General features: G+C 32.3%; 1 protein-coding gene across 1 annotated transcript in view; it reads left to right on the top strand.

The window, feature by feature from the left end:
• Positions 1-19,785, top strand: part of LOC129225670 (runt-related transcription factor 3-like) — a 156,574-nt gene that overhangs the window by 121,083 nt on the left and 15,706 nt on the right. Inside the window, exon 3 of the mRNA XM_054860144.1 lies at positions 14,838-15,002. Coding sequence (XP_054716119.1) covers positions 14,838-15,002 — 165 coding nt within the window. The remainder of the gene's footprint in view (positions 1-14,837; positions 15,003-19,785) is intronic.

Raw genomic sequence — 19,785 nt, 5'->3', positions numbered from 1 at the left:
TGAGCGGAAGCAACTGCTGTTGCCAAAAAACAAATGAGAAAACGAAAAAAGGAAAATTAAAAAGGAAAAAAAAAACTTTTCAAACACCTCCATTATAATAAAAGTACACTTTTAGATTTGAGTCTAATTACATGCTTGGGATTTTTAAGAACCACAGGGAGATAGTTATTTCGGCAAAGTGGAGAAGATGAGGAAAAAAGTTAAATTTTTACAAATGAGTGTGTATAGATACATACATAGATGTTATCATTTTAAAAAGTGGCAAAAAAGCGAAAGAAAACTGCCGATGAATTTGTAAGTGAGCTTTGTGTTTCCACAATTTAAATGAGCAAGAGCTCGTGTTTTTAACCCACATCGCTTCAGGCATGTTTTACGCCATCTAATTTTTAAAAATGTACATTTTCTACTTCTCGGTTTTTTGCTTTTTTTTTTTTTTCCTTTTCTAAATTTTGGTTTTCGACATTTTGTTTCGTGTCTTGGGATTTTAAAAACACTTAACAGCGATGAAATTGTAAGGTACTGTTAAAGGTTGATGGTGTTAATTATCCTAAAGGCATCGTTGACAAAAACTCGTAATGAATATCGGCGTATTGTTTCGCTGCTGAAAAGACAAAAAGAAATGGAGTGCTTTCACGGCTAATTTTTTGCTTGGAAAAACTTCATTTTAAACTCTTTTTTCTGTTTAATATCTAGATATGTGTTTTTTGTTTTAAAGTTTTATCTAATAAGGTACGCTATACCGTTCTTTTGTTTAGCAGGGTCTAGATTTCTATCGTAATTTTTTGATGCTTTTTAACAAGTCTCTATGGGTTTGAAAAATAATTTGTAACACCATATTTGCTATAAGCAAATATACATATTTCAATTCGTTTTTTTTTCTTCAGTGACGGAATTTATTTTTCTATTTATGAAAAAAAAACTGAAATCATTTGATTTTTTTTTAAATGATAAACACAAGCACAATGTGCAACATAGTGGAATAAAAAATGTACTGATGTTAACGCTTCTGGATACGACTCTACAGTTTTCTTTTTCTATCCGCACAGATCTTATACTGCTTTATAAAATTGTACAAACCAGTGTGATATTTCTGCTTCATTGCTGAATAAAAAAAAGAAAGACACAAAAGCAACTGATTGCCTTGACTTTGAAAAAAATTATCTTAACGTGCAGTTTTTTCAGTCAGTTTTGGATAATGTTCAATAATTGATTCTATTGTTGCATTATATAACTATATATATTATTTTAGAGATAATCTAAACATGTGTTTTATTCCCTGTTCGTAAGCAAAAATCATTACTTACGCAATGGCCACTTAAAAATTAGCTTTTACGTAATATTTAAAACAGATTACATAAAAAAGGTACATTTGTTTGTTTTTTACTTTATTTGATATGAATGAAAAGGTTAATATTAATGTTGAATGAATTAATTTACGTTCTTTATTGTTAAGTAGTTTATTTGCATTTTTTTTTTGTCTATGTTTAAAGTAGGTTTGTATAAAAAGTCTATAGAAACCCAAAATTGAAAACCTGAATACTTAAGTGTATTTTTCAAATTTAAAAAAAAAAAAAAAAAAAAAAAAAAAAAAACATTGCCTTCTGTATAATTTGACTAATTAATCAATTTGCATAATTCAAAGCTTATTAGCTTATAGTTATTGTTTACACTTATTAATATTTAAAAAACAAAATTCAATCATATTTCTTCAAAAGTTTTTTTTCTGTCTCTACAGTTAAAATAATTTTAAAAAATTGTATTAATAAAGCTGTTATGGGTAAAAAAGATGCAAATATTTTTTTCGGAACATAATTTTTAGTTAGAAATAATGTAAAAAAAATATTCGTATTCTACTTCATGCAAAAGAGGTGTAAGTCATTTTTTCTAAACATAATTTTCCATCACAAATGGTGCAAAAAAAATTCTCGGAAATCGTCAAAATCGGATTCAATGGTCATTGCTTAATTGTCTTTGCCTTGATATTTTGTTATACAATGACCAATGCTTTTTACTTCCTTTCACAAAAAAGGAAGTATTGTATTCGCGAAAAAATTTTCACTCAAAAATCGGCCTTAATTTCCATTTTGCTCACCCCCAAATGAATGTTGAGTTCTTTTTTCGATCCGACCTCACGTACATAACCTAAGAACGTATAGACGCCCGAAATATCCATTTTGACGTTTCCCGAGTTAATAACAACGAGTTTTCTTGTGACGTCTGTATCTGCGTATGTGTGTATGTATGTCGCATAACTCAAGAACGGAATGTCCTAGAAAGTTGAAATATGGTATGTAGACTCCTAGTGGGGTCTAGTTGTGCACCTTTCTTTTTGGTTGCATTCGTATGCTCCGAAGGGGGTCTTTTGCCCCTTTTTAGGGGAAATCATTGTTAATTTCGATGTAAACTCAAGTGTTGTTATAATTTGGCAGACACTTGGCGATATATCCCCAGTCATGTGGTCGCCAAGTTTTTTCGCCAACTTGGCGACAAATTTGGCGATTTTTATTTTTATTTTTTTAAAATCTGGTTTTAATTTGGCCACTGTTGGTGATATTTAGAGAGTAAACTATTGACTCATATTAAAACTGCCAATAATGAGAAAATGACATTAAATTGGAGTAAAAGGAAGTCATGTGATGCACACATCATCTCGTTTTATCTTAAAACTCTAAAAAAAATGCGAACAAAAGTAATCTAAAAGAAATTACAGAAAATAAAAGCTATCTAAAATATTTTATGTATTGTAACAACTGTAAGAATAATGTACACATTGTTATAATACTGTAGTAGTCTTCATTCTTAGCAACTGAAGGATTCGTGAATTAGTGCTTCCGTATCAAATCTTTACCAAACCGCTGATACCTAGATGAAGCAATGATTGGAAGATAAAGAACACAATGAAAATTATGAAGAAAAAATGGCGCAGAAATGGTGAGAACGACCTCTGGCGAGGAAAGTTTGACGTCTGGATATCAGAACGATCAAGGGAGATCATTTGTCATTCGCGGACACGCCCAGTTAATTCGAATCGCTGAGAGCAGTAATTTTATGGGTAAACACACAAAAAAGGAACGCCAAGATTGCCCGCTGAAAGGCCATATTTATAAATGAACGCTGTAGATATTCCAGTTCCATGTTTGATTGCCAAGTAGCTTTTATTTGGTGTTGCTTAATTTTTCATAACTATATTTTTAATTTTTTAAAAGTTATTTTTGAGAATTCGTTTAAAAATAGCTAAAAGTATTGCTGTGACCTTGAACGAATTTTAATCATCAAAAGATGACGTGATATATTGGCTTAACGGCTCCACGTGAATAAAATATAATTTATTTTTCAAAAGAAAAAAAAATCACCTTTAGTGCTATATACTTAAAAAGTTTTTTTTTTTTTTTTTTTTTTTTTTTTTTTTAATGTGAAAAAAAAATCGTTTTATCCATCAGTTCATGGAAGAACTTTTTATTATTTTAATTAAATTTTCTTATGCGTCCATAACTTCATTATATTGTTTAACCGACATTTATCTTTTTCTGGGACTTGTTTTTCATACGAAAAATAAAAATGTTAAATTTTTTTAGTTCCATTAATAAAAACCATTTTTTAAAAATTAAAATATGAAGTAGTTTTTTTTTTTTTTTGAGTCCAAGTCGATTGCGTAAACTTGCTCCGAACACGGGGCACGTTGAAGCATATTTTTTTGACACCTAACGTGGTTCTGTTAGTGTTTTTAACGTAATATCTTACCATCGTTGAAATAAAGCAAATTTATTACAGACTGAATAGTGTATAAAGTAAAAGCTGAACGGGCATGAAGACAGCACTACATGATTTTAAGCTATAAGATACAAGCTTTTAACTCAATTAAAAATTAAATGGTGATTTTTCAAAACTAAATAGCCTGAAAATACTAAAAAGTTTTGAGACAGTTCGGAGTGAAAAAAGCGTCAGAGCCCATTTAGAAGTAAGACACAGTAAGAACTTGCGTAAAGGTGCTCAGACGAATGCGTAAACTTGACCCGTCACTAAGTTTGGATATATTTTTAACGTGCAAAAATATTTAATAGCATTTCAGTTCATACAAATACAACTCTCAAAAAAGGATAAAATTCTGCAATTTTTATATATTTGTTCTTTCTTAACTAAGTATTATTCACAATAAGTTTCAAAATGTTTAACTCAAAATTTACTCAAATTGGCAGAAAACAGATTATTCTTTCTACATGCTAGATCGAAGCTCGACTGATGCTCAAAAACTTGGGAGGATTTTTACCAGGGAGCAGCATCAATATGTTATGACTGCTGGTTCTCCAGCTATAATTCGTTTTGAAAAAAGGGAACTGCGTAAACGTATCCCATGCGTAAACGTGCCCCGGTCTACCCTACTCTGAAAAATGAAACATTTCAGAGGAAAGTACAATGATGTTTCTATATAAAACCAAAATGGTGCTTTTATTACCCTCCATTACATCATTTGACAAACTTAATAAAATTGTCGCGCGGCATTACTTATCTTGCTGCCGATATCATGTGTCCCGTCATAATTGAGAACAATAGACACGATGTGTCTGAGGAAGAGAAGAACATCATCAAAAAAAAAAAAAAAAAAAAGGAGGAGGGGGAGTAAAAAATAAGTTCTAAATTTTAATTTTGCACAAATCGGATTAAATTCGAGTGATTAAGGAAATATTCCTTAACATGAATAATCGACTAGTCTTCAAAAATATTTAGTTTTCTTATTTTTTTGGCTGTGTAAATTTACTTTAGTGGTCAAAGTTATATACAGTAAAACTTGTCTACAACGATACTGTTGGGACCTAAAAATGATATTGTTACAAACAGGTTATCGTTATAGACAGGTTTATTGTTATAGACAGTATTGTTATAGATAACTTTCACTGTATCAGCACATGATGTAATTTAAAGCTTTCTCGAGCAATTTAATCATCACTCTTTTGTGCTTGAAATTTCGTTTTGATAACAGCGACAGGAAATTGTTCCTACTACCTATTATTTGCCTTAAAATTTGAGCTATTGAATTTGTTTGAAAACTTATTTCTCAGATCTGTAGAAAACATAGTTTTTAATAACATAATAAAGATTACACTTTAAAAGCTATGCCTAGTAAAAGAACGTTTGCTTTTTTTCAAGAAAAAAAGTACAGAAGTCGAAGTAGTACTCTTTTTTATTTAACTGATGTCTAAAATGTCTCTTACTGATGCAAACAATGAGATCATCAATTCAACGGATTTGCTTGTTCCTTCAAACACAGATTAAAAAGTCTCTTTGCCCGACATTTTCAAACGAAAACCAAGCCATAAGCTGGTTATATATTATTATCCTTCCAGAAAATACTGTGAGACACTTATTTACCTCTCATTATCATTACAGCGATGAGCGTCCTAATACCTTAATTATACATGACAGCCCAGCTGATCATTCTACACATTCACTCGCTGATCCTCAAAACTTCGGAAAAAAGATTTCGCCAGCATAAAAAAGTCGGTAAAAACTGCGATTTCTTTGCTGGAAAAAATTGGCAACTGCATAACGAGTGCAGAAACAATGTCGGGTATGGTGAGGAACAAGCCATTAAAGCTGATTAATGTAGGTATTAGTGTGGGGAAAAAATTAATCCTTTTGTCCCTATCGCTGATAGCAGGCGTTCCTCCACACTCTATCATTTGTTGTGGAGACTATCATCTTGCCGATGGACTGACAGTTTTGCTGATATCTTGCCACCTCATGGGACCTTCCAATAAATAAATTTTGAGAAATGGGTGCGCGTAGAATGTAGTCAAAAGTATAACGTTCAAGTTTCACAATGAATGTGATTTGCATTTTTCATTTTAAACTGAAAGGACTTAGTCTTGTTTCTAGCAGATTGTCCCTCTAAAAGTTTTAAATAATGTCCGACTTTTATTATGGTTTAACGATATTACTAGTTCTTCTGCTATAAAGTATAGGTGTTTTAATTGCACTTATTTCATCTTCGAGTACGAAGCGTTGTAGTTATGGTAGCAGATTTTTTCAATGTCATTGAGTATTTTTTTAAACAACCACCGCACCCATCCGCAATTTATAGGTAATGCAGTTTAAAAAAAAAACTCATTTAGATTCAACATCTTTTTATCCTCAAATTGTGCACTGTGCGACAGCGACACTGTTATGGATCATGATATACATCTCAGAAAATGCCCGGAAGTGTCCGGAGATATATATGCCAGCTACTGGAAAGCCAAAGAAAAACTACAGGGACTACAAACTGATTGAGCTCATTTTCATTCAATTTTTTACTTGTTTCTACATTTGATCCTTCTCCATTTTATATTTTCATAATTTTTCAATTATATCTTTTTATATTTTAAATTGTTACATTTTATGTTTTTACATTCTACGCCCTGATTACTTCTCTTCAGTGCTATCTATTCACACTCTAGTAAATGAATTTTTCTATGTCATAGAGCTAGCTAAAAGAAATAAAAGAATTCTTTGATATTACTTTTTCATTTTTTTTTTTTTGAAAAAATAAATGAATGAATTCTCCCACAGATTATAGAGTTATTCTTTGTGAACTGTTTAAAAGTGTTGCAATGTGGAAATAGTTTCAGGTACCCATGGCCAGGTAAATACATTTTTCTCAACTTATGGTTGTGACATTTATACTTTAAACCAGCTTTGGCTTTCAACTGTTACATATTTGAGTATAAATAACCATATTAATGTAGAGTATCAATTTCTTATCTGTTTAAAAATCATACGAAATATGATTAACCAAAAGCGGAAGCTAAACTATTGTTGCATAATAGCACCTTCAGTGTTAAAATCACATCCACCTATATTCAACTGGTAATGAAGCAAGGCGCATAAATAAGCTAAAAATACTACTGGAATCCAGCGATGCGTACATAAGCCACCGCTGCTGGCAAGAATATAATTTCCAATGTAAAATAATTCATTGTGACTAGAGAGAATATAGTCTTTAAATAGAAAAACTATTTCTTATGCTATTTTTATATTTTCGCAATTCTCCAGTTATGAAAATTCTTAAGTCTCATTTTTGTTACTCAGAGCAAATTGTTAAGAAAACTTTCAGCTTTAATTATTTAAATTGCCAGCATAGTTTCATGAAATTACAGATGTTATTAAAGTCAATTTATAACAAATATTAATATAGTACAGTAAAAATAGGGGTCGGACCCAAACATCCAAAAAAAAAAAAAAAAAAAGCTAAACCTGGTGCAAATTGTTTATTACCCTCCCAATAAGAACAGGTAAAAAGTCCCACTCCATTGTGCGTCGGGTTTTGGAATGGGGGGCATCTAAAAATTGCCGTTTTGGGTATTTTTCCAGAATTTTTAGAGTAAATTTAAAGTGAGAATAATATGTTATACTAAATTTAAAAGCATGAAATTAAAGGTGTTTGACCCCCAAGAGGGATGATATAACTCGCCAATGCTACAGAGCCCCCCTATCCCGGTAAAACGAAGCAGTACCCCCGAAACCCCCTCCATAAATTTCATATGGAAACATTATGTTATGCTAAGTTAAAGTTAGAAATCGAGTGTGTTCATCCTCCAAGATCGATGGTGCACCTCCTCTCAAAGCTACAGCATCCCCCCTCCGCAAAATAAAATAAATCCTCACCCCCCCCCCCTTTTATTTCAATTAGAAGTATTATTTCAATCAAATCTATAAAATGCATTAAATCAGGACTGTCCACCTCATAAGAACAGTAGCTCACCTCCCAAAACGAAATTATATACTAAAATACTATCCCTCCCCCCCCCCGCCCCCTCTGATGGTGCACATTTAACTAAATGGCCAGAAAAATTACGCTGAACTGTGTTTTGCTTTCAAATGATTTCTTCTAAGCTTGTAACAAAAAGTCTTCGTTATCAAGATGTTTTTTGAAATCTAGATCCTCAGCAAAATCGTTATTGTTGCAGATATGTCTAACACAGTTTGTGCATATAATTGAGCACTTCAGTGCACTTTCAGACTTTTCAAACAATCACTATATCCAATGAACCTCTCAGAGCAAGCACAAGATTTGAGACGCAGAAAGTCTTCTAGAGCAGAAGGCTTGGCTGTTGTAATAGGACGCACATTATATTTCTGTGGTGCTTTCTTTGCATCCATCAAAAATGACACTAGCTTTCCCATACTTACAAGTTACCTAGCCCTGCATTGCTGGCATATTTCCTTGAAGCTTACAGATTATTACCAAAAAAATGATCAAGCAGGTATCTCCTATCTATTACATATGAGGCAGTGAGAAGCAAAGGGATGTAAGTGGCAAATTAAAAATTTGGAGATAAGCAGTATAAATGGTTGGTGAACCCCTCCTCTATCTTGGGGCAAGAGATGGTACTAGTAGACCTAGTAGTTGCTTCTATACAGCATGATTTAGAAAAGAAAATCAATGAAAGCCTATCTAGGATTTTATCCTTAAACGCGTTTTATTCAAAACTTGAAAATATCCACTTACATTCCCTTGCTTCTCACTGCCTCATACATGACACCAGCTGTTTGTTCTGTGATGGTGGATGAACCTTTTGCTTCAGATAATAGCACTTTAACGATACAAGATTTCTTCCCTTCTGAAACCAGATTCATCGAATACTGATGTAGGATCAGCGCATAACTCGCACCAGAAGTTTTTAACATTTGTTATTCCATCTTTACAGATAGTAACTACTCTCGTAACAGAAGCTAAAGACATAACTGCTTACCTCCTTTACAAAGAAATGCCACAAAATTGCTTGCCTTCAATATCCTTTGATGCTACTACCCGAACGTTAAAGTTCTCATCGCAACTCACCTTATAATCAGCGACCAATACCACTACCAACTTGAGAGGTAGGAAACTTCTGGGGGCTTTAGAAACGGATTGTGATTTCCAAACTGGGAGACAAAAAGCTGTAAATATTTAGCATTCTATTGTTGTATTACTCATTGCTCTCATCAAGACTTGTTCTATCGTTGAATCACTACAGGTTCTAGACCACCTGAATTTGTCACTGCGTTGCATCGTTGGATAGCTGATGTTTTAGCTGATGTTTGATATGATCATTTTTTTTATTGCATAATATACTCAAAAGTTTGAGATAGTGTTGCAAGTATATGTCTGCATATTTAGCATAATTCACATAACCAGCTGCGTAAAAGAGAGGTAGCTCGGTGTTTGCAAATGAGAACCCCCACCGACTTAGAGGATGCAGAATTGCAGCATTGCCCGTCTCACTGTTGGCAATTTTGGTTTGTCCCCCCTTACGATGATGGCAAAAGATTTTAGAAAAGTTGAAGTAAGTTAATCAAGAAGAAGTAGGGAAACTTTGGTCAGTTTGGACTTTTTTTATGCTGCACAGGAATTTTGTTTTCCAGCGCTCTAAACAGTTTAATAACTTCAAAGACAAATAATTTGGTTACTGAGCTCGCTTAGATCTTTTAGAATTATCATTCTGACATTACCATATCATTGTGTGGCATTTTGTACTTCGGAAAAGTTTAAATCAGGGAAATTTTTTTCGCGAACTTCAGTGCAATAGTTGATTTTAGAATGTAAATTCAGGGTCACCCCCCCCCCCAAGTGATGGCGCACCCCTTAAGTGTGACGGAGTATCCATCCAGAATAAAAACCCTCAAACAAGAAAGAAATAGACCTTGAAAAAACTGCCTTAAAAATTCCAATGACGCAAAGCTGCTCCATAACCCCCCCCATCCCCCCCCCCGCCTGTGCACCCCTGTTAATTGGAATTTTTTTCTGTAAGAGTTTATTATTTTACTAATATAGAGTGGTTTCTGCGAGGTTTGAGAATTATTTTTAAGTAATAGAAATTATTTTTATTTAAATAGAGGATTATTTCGTCCCCCCCTTCCCCCCAAAACCCGACGCGCAAAGTGCTAGGACTTTTTACCCCTTCTTGCTGGAAGGGTAAGAAGTAATTTGCAACAGGTTTCGCTTTTTTTTTTTTTGGATGTTTGGGTTTGGCCATTTTTTGGCCTAATTTTACTGTACTATAAGTGCTGGAGTTAAATGTATCTTATTTTTTTTACAGTCCCCTGTCCTTCAGACATTTTTTTCAAATGCAGACAAATGACTAACTTAAAATATAATAAAGAACATTGTCGATATAATTAGAGTCGAACCCGCTTAATGGAATACGCAATTTGCCACGAAAAATTATTCTAATAAGCGGGATATTCCATTATCCGGGATAAAAATAACACACATCAACGGTGTAGTACACTGAAATTTTATTACATTAAGCGGGATATTTTATTATCCGAAATTCCAATAAGCGGCTCGACTGTAATTGAATTAGCAATTTTTCAGCTTTTCACACATAAAAAAATCAAATGTAATATTTCACTCAAAAATGTAATCGGAACTGTCTCTCAGTCATCCGTCCTTATAATTCCTTAATGTTTTTTTTTCTTTCGAAAAGCATCTGTCCGGCAGAGTGATGTGTATTTCTAAGAGCTTTAAATTAGCTGTGGAACAATTTAAAATTTTAGTATCATTTACATATTTAAAAAAAAAATTACCATTCCCTTCAAGTATTCCTAAAATTACCCAGTGAGGATAAATCTAAGTATATTTGTCGAAATCATATAAAATATTGTGCAATATTTTAACTATAAAATAATAGTAATAGACTTAACTATTCTACCAAAAGGGGAAAACGTTTAAAGTGTAATTTTCCTAACCATGCTTAACTGATATTAATCATCACAGTACCTTTCAAGCAACTTTTTTCAATTTAAGTAAATTCTATTGTAAATTCTATTTTTCGCTGAAACCATAACATGCTTACTTACTTTTTAACCAATAATTTATTTCAAAAACTTTTAAATATTGCTTACTTTTTTTAAAAATTCAAAACGTTTAGGAAAATTTCAATTTTTCAAAATCCTTAAGGCTTTTTTGTTTTTAAACTAATATAAAAAAATCTTTTTGCTAAACGATCACAATCATCATCTCTAAAAATCTGTGCATTCATTTGCTTTTGTGTTTACTAGAAAATTTTCTGTGACCAATTACGTAAAAAATCGTAATTTTTTTCAAAAAAAAAAAAATTGATTTTTAAAGGTATAACATGCTCTAAAAATTTGAATAATTTATGAAATGCTTATCCAATGCACAGTTTTGTTAAATATATTATCTTAATTGCAAAAAGTATTATTTTAAAGCTGGATCTTTAATAGGAAAAAATCCTTAGGGATTCTTATGACACGAAAACACGAAAAAAAAAAAACGATCATCGAGAAAAATCAAGTGAAAGTTTTCTTTTTGCATAAGAACACATAGCGAACATGACCTAAAACCACTCATAACTTTTTAAATATTTGAACTAAAGCAATGAAACTTTTCCCCTGTGTTTGGACTGGTGTTTAGTTTCGAAATAAGCTTGTTTTTTTTTTTTTTTTAATCGTTTGGTCATTTTTGAGATACTGTAACCCCTTAACATTTTCCGCATGCTAACTAGTAAAATTCCCAGATACATAGAAAGGTGCATCTGGACAAATGTGTCCAAATGCTTGAAGCATTTTTTTTCAAATATATAAGAAGAAAATTATTAAAAAAAGATTCTGAGCTTTTATAGCTCATAAATTTTATAGCATCATAATCATAATTTTTAGGTAAAATTAATAAATATAACATGTGTTTTGTGAAATTTGTTATAAATTGATTTAAAAAGTATTACATATTTCGCTTAAATGATGATACCCATCATGAAATATACCAAAGGAAAATTATTTCAAAAGTTGAAAGACATCCAATTTTTATATTTATCAAACTGTGCTGTGAGCTGTGTTCCTAGCGAAAGATGACATAAATTAATATAAACAATAAGAATGTGCTTGCGGTTTTTTCATTTATTTTACGCTGCAAGAGTAATCATGCCTGGAAAACCAATCGATAGCAATTAAGAAAAAAGTGGAAGAAATGTGAAAATAATGAACGAAAACTAGAAAACAATGGACTTATTTTTGAAATGGAATTTATAGGAAATATAGGAGCGTTGCGATGCATATAACTGCATCAGAAATTGCACGGGAAGTCATTGACAAGAATTAACGTGTTTGTTGCCTGAATGGATAAAAGAAAACAATGAAATCATTTATAACACTATAGCTGGTTCTACTAACTAGTTCAAAGGCATGGTGATTGGCAAGCTTTAATTCCTATTAGCACTGATTAACTTTGAATTTATAAACTTAGCCTTACTATCAAAAACGGAGCTGTCTTTTCCTTATTTTTGCCACTTATTTAGTATTTTCCCGACCCTCTCCCGTCTCTATTTTGGCAGTGATCACCTTCTTCCTGGAAACTTAAAACCTCACTACGCCTGAGACAGTATCACAGCTGCCCCCGAAGTTAAACAATATCTCCCTAACTCTTCGTCCCAACTATGAGCGCGTCGCAAACGAGCTTTCCAAAACTTCTTCCATCCTTTTTTTCCATCGCTTTCTATAAAAAAGGGATCATCTCAGCTTTGGGGGAGGGGGCTCGACAAAACGTTGGAGGGCGAAGAAAAAAAGTTGGAAATTGAAAATGAAGGAATGAAGAATGAAATAACAACAAAAAAGTTCTTTGTCCTTACCTTCCTTCTCTGTTTTGGCAGTTCTCTCCTTTTTCACGTGATTTTTCTCAAATCTAAGGACATCAGTTGCACTTGTGTGGAGAGGCACACCAAAGTACCCAAGAGTCTAACGAGTTTCAATATACGGAATTTTTCTGCTGAAGGTGCGTGTATGTGTGTGTGTGTATATATATATATATATATATATATACGTTCAATAAACTTTGCTTTCACTTTTCTTTCGTGGTGCTCTGAGACCTCGCTTCTGACGTTATTTGTCTTTTTGCTGACATTGGGAACCAAAAAGGGAATGCATTGCATTAAATTAAAACCTCGAAGTTATTAAGCTAAAACCTCGAAGTTATTAAGCTAATGAAAATAATCTTTTTTTTTTTTTGGGTGCAGGAGGAGGGGTTGATAAATGTCGTATTATGGTAGTTTACAGCTATTAAAAAATATTATTGAGAATAGAAATATATATTGACATAATACAAGCCACTGAACGTCAAACTAATTCTAGTTGCAAAGCTTTTAACATGCCTGATTATACAGCTGCCTTCCTGGGTTTAGTCCTAAGTTGGTCTGGACTAAACTCTCTGCTGTTCGTCATTACGGATTCAAATAAAGAGTGCCTGTGAAATTAATGAGAAACTTGGCATTATTTCACTTGGTGTTTGGTTAACGTGATTCCAAAACCTCCAAGGATGGGCATCATGTAACACAAGCTACCCATCATCAACTACAAAAAAGGAGAAACACTATAGCAACTGAAGAGTTCGCGTGACGAGGACATTAAATTAAAATAAGTGATGTAAAGGTATTATCATGCACAATAGGGAACACTAGCAATTGCCGTCTCGTGTTTTGGAGTTTTACGAAACCTCTTCTGATTTCGAGGCTAAATCATCTCGAGACCACAAAGTAACCTGCCGGCTCACTTTAAATTGAACTTTAAGTTTAATTTCCTCTACAGTTTTCAATGCTGGAGAGTGGAGATTTAAATAATATTATGATGCTAAAAATCTTTCGATTTAAAAAATCTCTACCACAAAAAATTTTGCCAAATCTATTTCATCAAATACTATTCTCACATTTCCTTGCTTTAAGGGAACGGTTCCTCGTGTACTTAAAACTTGTTTTTTTTTTTTTTGCAAATGTTTGTTTTCTCAATTTATCACTTTGAGTTCTACTATTGAACAATAAGAGCCATCAATGCTATCTTCTAGTTGAATGATGTAGAATTAATTCAATTACATAAATGTACTTTGTATGACTAAGTTATAAGTCTGCAATGAGCATACAGGGCATCAACAAACTTAAATGTTTATACTTACTTCGTAAACGCATACAGTGTTGCTGTGTAAACGTATATTCTGTTAGGAACATTTACGTATCTAGCAATAGTGATTAATCGTGGAAAATTAGTAACAAGTTGGTGTGATGGACACTGATTCAATTATAATGGTTCAAGTTCTCATTGGTACAAAGAACTTGATTAAGATTCGAAAATTTGGGGAAAGTATTTGAATGGCATTCTTGTGCTTTAAAAAGATTGTGTGCGTTCGTGGAAAGAGCATAAAGCGGTTTCTTGTGTCCTACCCTTTACAATGGTATGAGTTCTCATTGGTACTAATAAGAATTTGATCTAGATTCTGATATTTGGGGAAAGCATTTGAATGCTGTGCTAGTGATTTGGGAAGATTTCGCGTGTTAGTAAAAAGAGCATAGGGCGGTCTCTTGTGTCAGATGGGGACACTGACAAAAAGAGCAGCATTAATCAGCAATTCGCATGTGATTTGTATTAAATGTTTTTAACGATAGAAATACTTGGTGACTTGTGTTGCTTTTGAAAACTCGTTCATTTTTGTATCTGTAATTATTAATTTATTATAAACCACATCGTTTTCTCATTCATTTTCTCTAGTTCTATTCTTTTTGATGTAAGCGATGCAAAAGTATTAATTTAGGTTTAATTTCAAGGTGCTGTTGACAGTCGTACCAATGCACGCATTTACTCTTAAATGTGGAGCAACATTTAATTTCTATCATCATTGTACTTGCTTGTTTGCTAGTGCTTAACTTTAAAATTCAAATTATAGATAAACAATGTGTAGACTGCCATTGTTGCAGAGAGTTCCAAAACATCGACGTAGAATTATTATTGATCAAAAATTCAGTATTTGTTGAATCATAAAAAAGTGTTGTAAAAATAATTGAAGAAGCTTAACATATTGATTGCAGTGATATTTCCAGGACAGCAGTACCACCTCAGAGCTTTTGCATCCGCATTTGGTCAGCGGTCACCTTTCCTCGACCCCCGGTTAGTGGACCCCCTTAGAGAATGGGAACACATGCGAAGGAAGACAGCCGAGCAGTGGGCTCTTGACTTGCCAATGAGGATACCTGGCCCTCACGCTGGTAAGTGGACTTTTTGTTTCGGTTTTATTCTGTGGCAAATTACAAAAATTCAGAAATCGTTTAAGAGATATTTAAGGGATCAATACGGATATCAAGTTTTGAATATCCACACACACACACACATATATATATATATATATATATATATATATATATATATATATATATATATATATATATATATATATATATATATATATATATATCCTATAAAACCACAAGCATTTGAAAGGTTTAGTGTTGTACTGGTGTACTTGCAAATCTACAGAGACTGAATACTAATTTGGAGAAAGATACCATTACTTTAAAATGTAACCAACAAATATCCGTTTTGGAGTCATCATTGCATCTGAACATAACTATGTCATGAACTTTTAACAAGATAATTCCGTTTCTCCTTTACGAAGACAATTATTCTATAAAGCAGCTGTTTCTATGTAATTCATAATGCCCCCCCCCCCCCAATCATTTTGGGACAACATTGCACATCAAAACGAGTTAAGCAACGGGTCCATACCATTTTTGCCAAGTTTAGAACTAGGTATAAAAATATAAATTTTATGAATACTTTTTTCATCCTACACCCTTTGTGGCCAGTCCCAATTTCTGTGGTGCCTATAGCTCCTCTTCCATTCAGGGGCCATGGTGCATATATGTATGCAAACACACCCATACACTATGTATATATAACTTTTCCTATTCGCTTGAGGATTAAATAAAGGTCAAAAACAATTAGGGTGTACTATGGAATTATTCCTAAAAGTTATATCAAAATATGGAAACTAATCTCTAGTTTGAAATACTTCAAAATGTTCTTTGCAAAAACAATGACCTTCCAACAAAGCCATGAAAATATATCGGCAAGAATTGATTGAAAGGAAGTTATTTCAACTACTTTTTTTCAGTTCATGAGAAAAAATACGTACCTATGATATTGACACGATTTTATGGTAACTACTACAAGCTAATATCACTGTAAAAAAAGGGTCACTACAGCTGTAAATGACCTTAAGCATTTGCGATTGTGTTAGTTTCAATAATTTTTATTATAAATTTGATTTTTGTGTAACGGAATATTTCATTTTCAAACCTAAGTTTTTGAATTTTCCGAACATGACCATTCTTTACTATAACAACCTCAAGACATGTTTATAGATCTGTTTTGAAAATTAGGAACTAATTTTGAGTGTTTTAGATGATTTAAAATATGTGAAAGTATATTCCAAAGGAAAAAAAAAGGACGATAAAAAATGGAAAATGTATCATTAAAAAAGCCGCAGCAGATCGTTTTGTGGAGATAACAATTGTTAAACGTTTCAATGATGTACGTTAACCTTATACTTATTAATGTTACTCAGGTAAAACAACTCAATCTACACCTTAGAATACACAACTAACTTCGCATTTGAAGGGAACTTTACGTGAGAAAACTTAATTAGACTGCAAAAATTTATTCAACTCACTAAGTCTTTTAGACTTAACTAATTCGTTTAGTCATAAACCGAAGCAGCTATCTCAATTTTCTTGTTTAACTAGCAATTCATCAAATGCAAAATGCTTTTTTATCGCATTGATACTTCCTGTTTCCAGCAAAGGAAGTTTTAGTACACTTCAAATAACATGGGATCAGATAAAAGTATCAGAGCATGTGTGGTGTTTTTGATTTTGTCCTCGATTTCTTTTTCGCTCTTTTATTCATTTATTAAACTTTGTCCATTTTTTTATCTGATGAAAAAGAAATATGAAACATTGTATGCATTTTTATTTATTTAGTAGTCATGCTTCATTTGATACTGAATACAAATTTGTAATAAAAGGTATGGTAAGAAAGTATGAAGTCAGAACGGCAACGTAGGTGATGCTGTCAAATTATGTTTGAAATTGAATGAAGTTTATTTTGATAATTTTTACACATAAACTGAAATAGATTATATGAGGCAGTGAGAAGCAAAGGGATGTAAGTGCCAAAGTTAAAAAAAAAAATAGATATAGCCAGTACAAATGAGGCAGTGAGAAGCAAAGAAATGTAAGTGGCAAAATTAAAAATTTGGAGATAACCACTACATATGGTAGGAACCTCTCCTCTGTCTTGGGGTAAGAGATGGCACTAGTAGTCCTGGTAGTTGCTGCTACACAGCATGATTTAGAAAAAAAATTTCAATGAAAGCCTACCTAGGATGTTATCTTTAACGAGTTTTAGTCAAAACTGGAAAATGTCCACTTACATCCATTTGCTTCTCACTGCCTCAAATGGTAGGTGATTCTCTCCTCTGTCTTGGGGCAAGAGATGGTACTAGTAACCCTGGTAGGTACTACTGATCAGCACGATTTAGAAAAACCTTTCAATGAAAGCCTATCTACGACAGCAATTTTAAACGCGTTTTATTCAAAACTTGAAAATATCCACTTGCATCTCTTTGCTTCGCACTGTCTCATATATCAATAAATAATACTGGATATTATTCATGGTCCAGAATGCGCAAATTTTGATTAAAGCGTATTTAGATACAATAAACTATCGGTCTGCAGAAAAACAGTTAGTTGAACTCTTTAACATTTCTTCTGGTTTCAGGCTGTCAACAACTTTTAACTTCATTAGTTCTTGAATAAAGAAGTTAATTCTTTTCACTAGTTTAATCATTACAGTTATTATGTGTTTTACTTCATATTTGTACGGTTTGAGCCTCTGTCTTACAAAATAAATGTTTCTTTTACCCTAGAAGGCACCAGAAAATACATCAAAAGTAATATTATCTTTCAGCTACTAATAAGTATATTATTTTACCTTATCGAGATCCTTTAACAACCATTTCAAAAATGTTCTTAACCATTTAATGATCAGAATATTTGAGGGTATGAATATAAAAGAGTATTTGCTGTAATACCAATAATATTTATTATATAGTAGTTGAATAGGGTAACTACCCAGTAATTGGCACTTTAAGAGTTTGTCCTTAAACTTAACTCTGTTTTCATCTCTAAGAAAATAAATATTTACTTGTAAATATTTTTGTATCAAAGAATGCACATTTGTGCATTTATTTAGTACACTAAAAGCAAAAATATTTGAATAGATCCTTTTATAAAAGTACATGTATAAAAAGTAACCAAAATCACCAGTAATGGGCACCTGATACCCCAGTGTATGACACCTTGTGATCCAGTGATTGGCACGTGTTAATAAAATTGGAAAATCACTTTATTTTTCACTTTTAGATTACATACAAATTTCAGCATCAAAACAGCAGCAAAACAGTAAACATAATTAATTTTAATTTAAGTAGGTAATTAAACATAAATTAACGTTAAACCACACATCTTGACGTTAAAAACGTTTTTTAGGGGGGAAAAATATTGAGATTATTGCTGTTTCATCAGTCGGCATGCAGTTTTGATTTTACGAATTATAGCTATTTTCAATTAAAAAGGAACATTAACCCGATGATTCAAAGGGACCACAAAAAATGGAACAGTTCTCTACAATCGCAATATTTGACTGTGATAGCCAAACATATTTTTTTTTAATTGTTTCTTATATAAATTTAACTGTAGATGCTGGATGATTCAAATTTATAGCAGAACTCATATAATATTGTTGCTGCAAAAGTATCAAAAATCAAATTAGTGACACATTGCACAACAAATTAGAGACTATAAGGTAATGTACCAATTACTGGGGACTAGCGAAACTGAAGCACCACTAAATGGCATCCATCATTTCTTCAAAAACCCAAAAAGAGACAAAAATTTACTTCTACCCACTCAAAGTAACATCTTTCAACTAAACAAAACTTTTGACATCCAAAATGTAAAATATATTTTAAGTCGGATTTTAATGTATTGATGTGCATGCTTCCCTTAAGCTAGAGAAGAAGTTTTTGCAACAAAAATGGCTGGTTTGACACAAGCCACTATTGTTTCTTTTCCCTATGTATTACTACCATTTAGTAGCATGAATTGAAATTATAATATTTAAGGTAAATGTACATTCAGTTGGTATATAGCCTTCTACTTTTAAAAGAATGGACATGTATCTTATTTTAGGACATTTTTGATGGAAGTGCCAAACACTGGTGACCTGCCAATTACTGGGGGTGTTACCCTATCACTTCATTTTACTGTCCAGAAATCAAGCTCTGCTTTCCTCATACAAATTAATCAGCGTTGAAATAACAATTTTATCAATAAAAAATAAATACATTTGTGTTTGAAAATTAAATGAATGAATTACCAACGTTTTAATAGACAAAAAATTATATTTTTTCTTCATTAAAACGCCGTTAATAGAGGAAATGGAAGGAATTTATTTTTTAAGGTAACGTCAAGGTGCTGTTGAAGTAAACTTGAAAAATAAATAAATAAAAATATAAATAAAATTTTCATAAACCAACAATTAAACAGCATCATTTTAAAATCATTTGTTTCCAAATGTTGAATTTAAAATACATTTCCAGTAAGAAAGTCAAAGACCAGTAGAAATAAATCTTTGAGCCACAGTAAGGGAACTAGTGGTCACTGCTTCAATCGATGTGCAAAGTTTTATTCAAATCAGCGTTCGATGTTTAAGTAGGGTTACTCGTTAGTTAAAATCAGAAGCTTTTATTTAGATAAGCAGCGGGTTGAGAAAAATGTGCGTCTTATCACCAAACCCCTTATTATGCGTACCCTTACTTATGTGATAAAATTAAATACGAAAATTATATTAAATAATGGATGAAAAAATAACAAATAGGCTTGTAATTTCCATTTTCATCTCTGATGCATGAACATTTATTCAAATGAA

The sequence above is a fragment of the Uloborus diversus genome, chromosome 7, assembly GCF_026930045.1.
Source record: "Uloborus diversus isolate 005 chromosome 7, Udiv.v.3.1, whole genome shotgun sequence".
Taxonomy (NCBI): domain Eukaryota; kingdom Metazoa; phylum Arthropoda; class Arachnida; order Araneae; family Uloboridae; genus Uloborus; species Uloborus diversus.
Note: the sequence above shows the minus strand (reverse complement) of the source record. Positions and strands in the feature narration are given on the sequence as shown.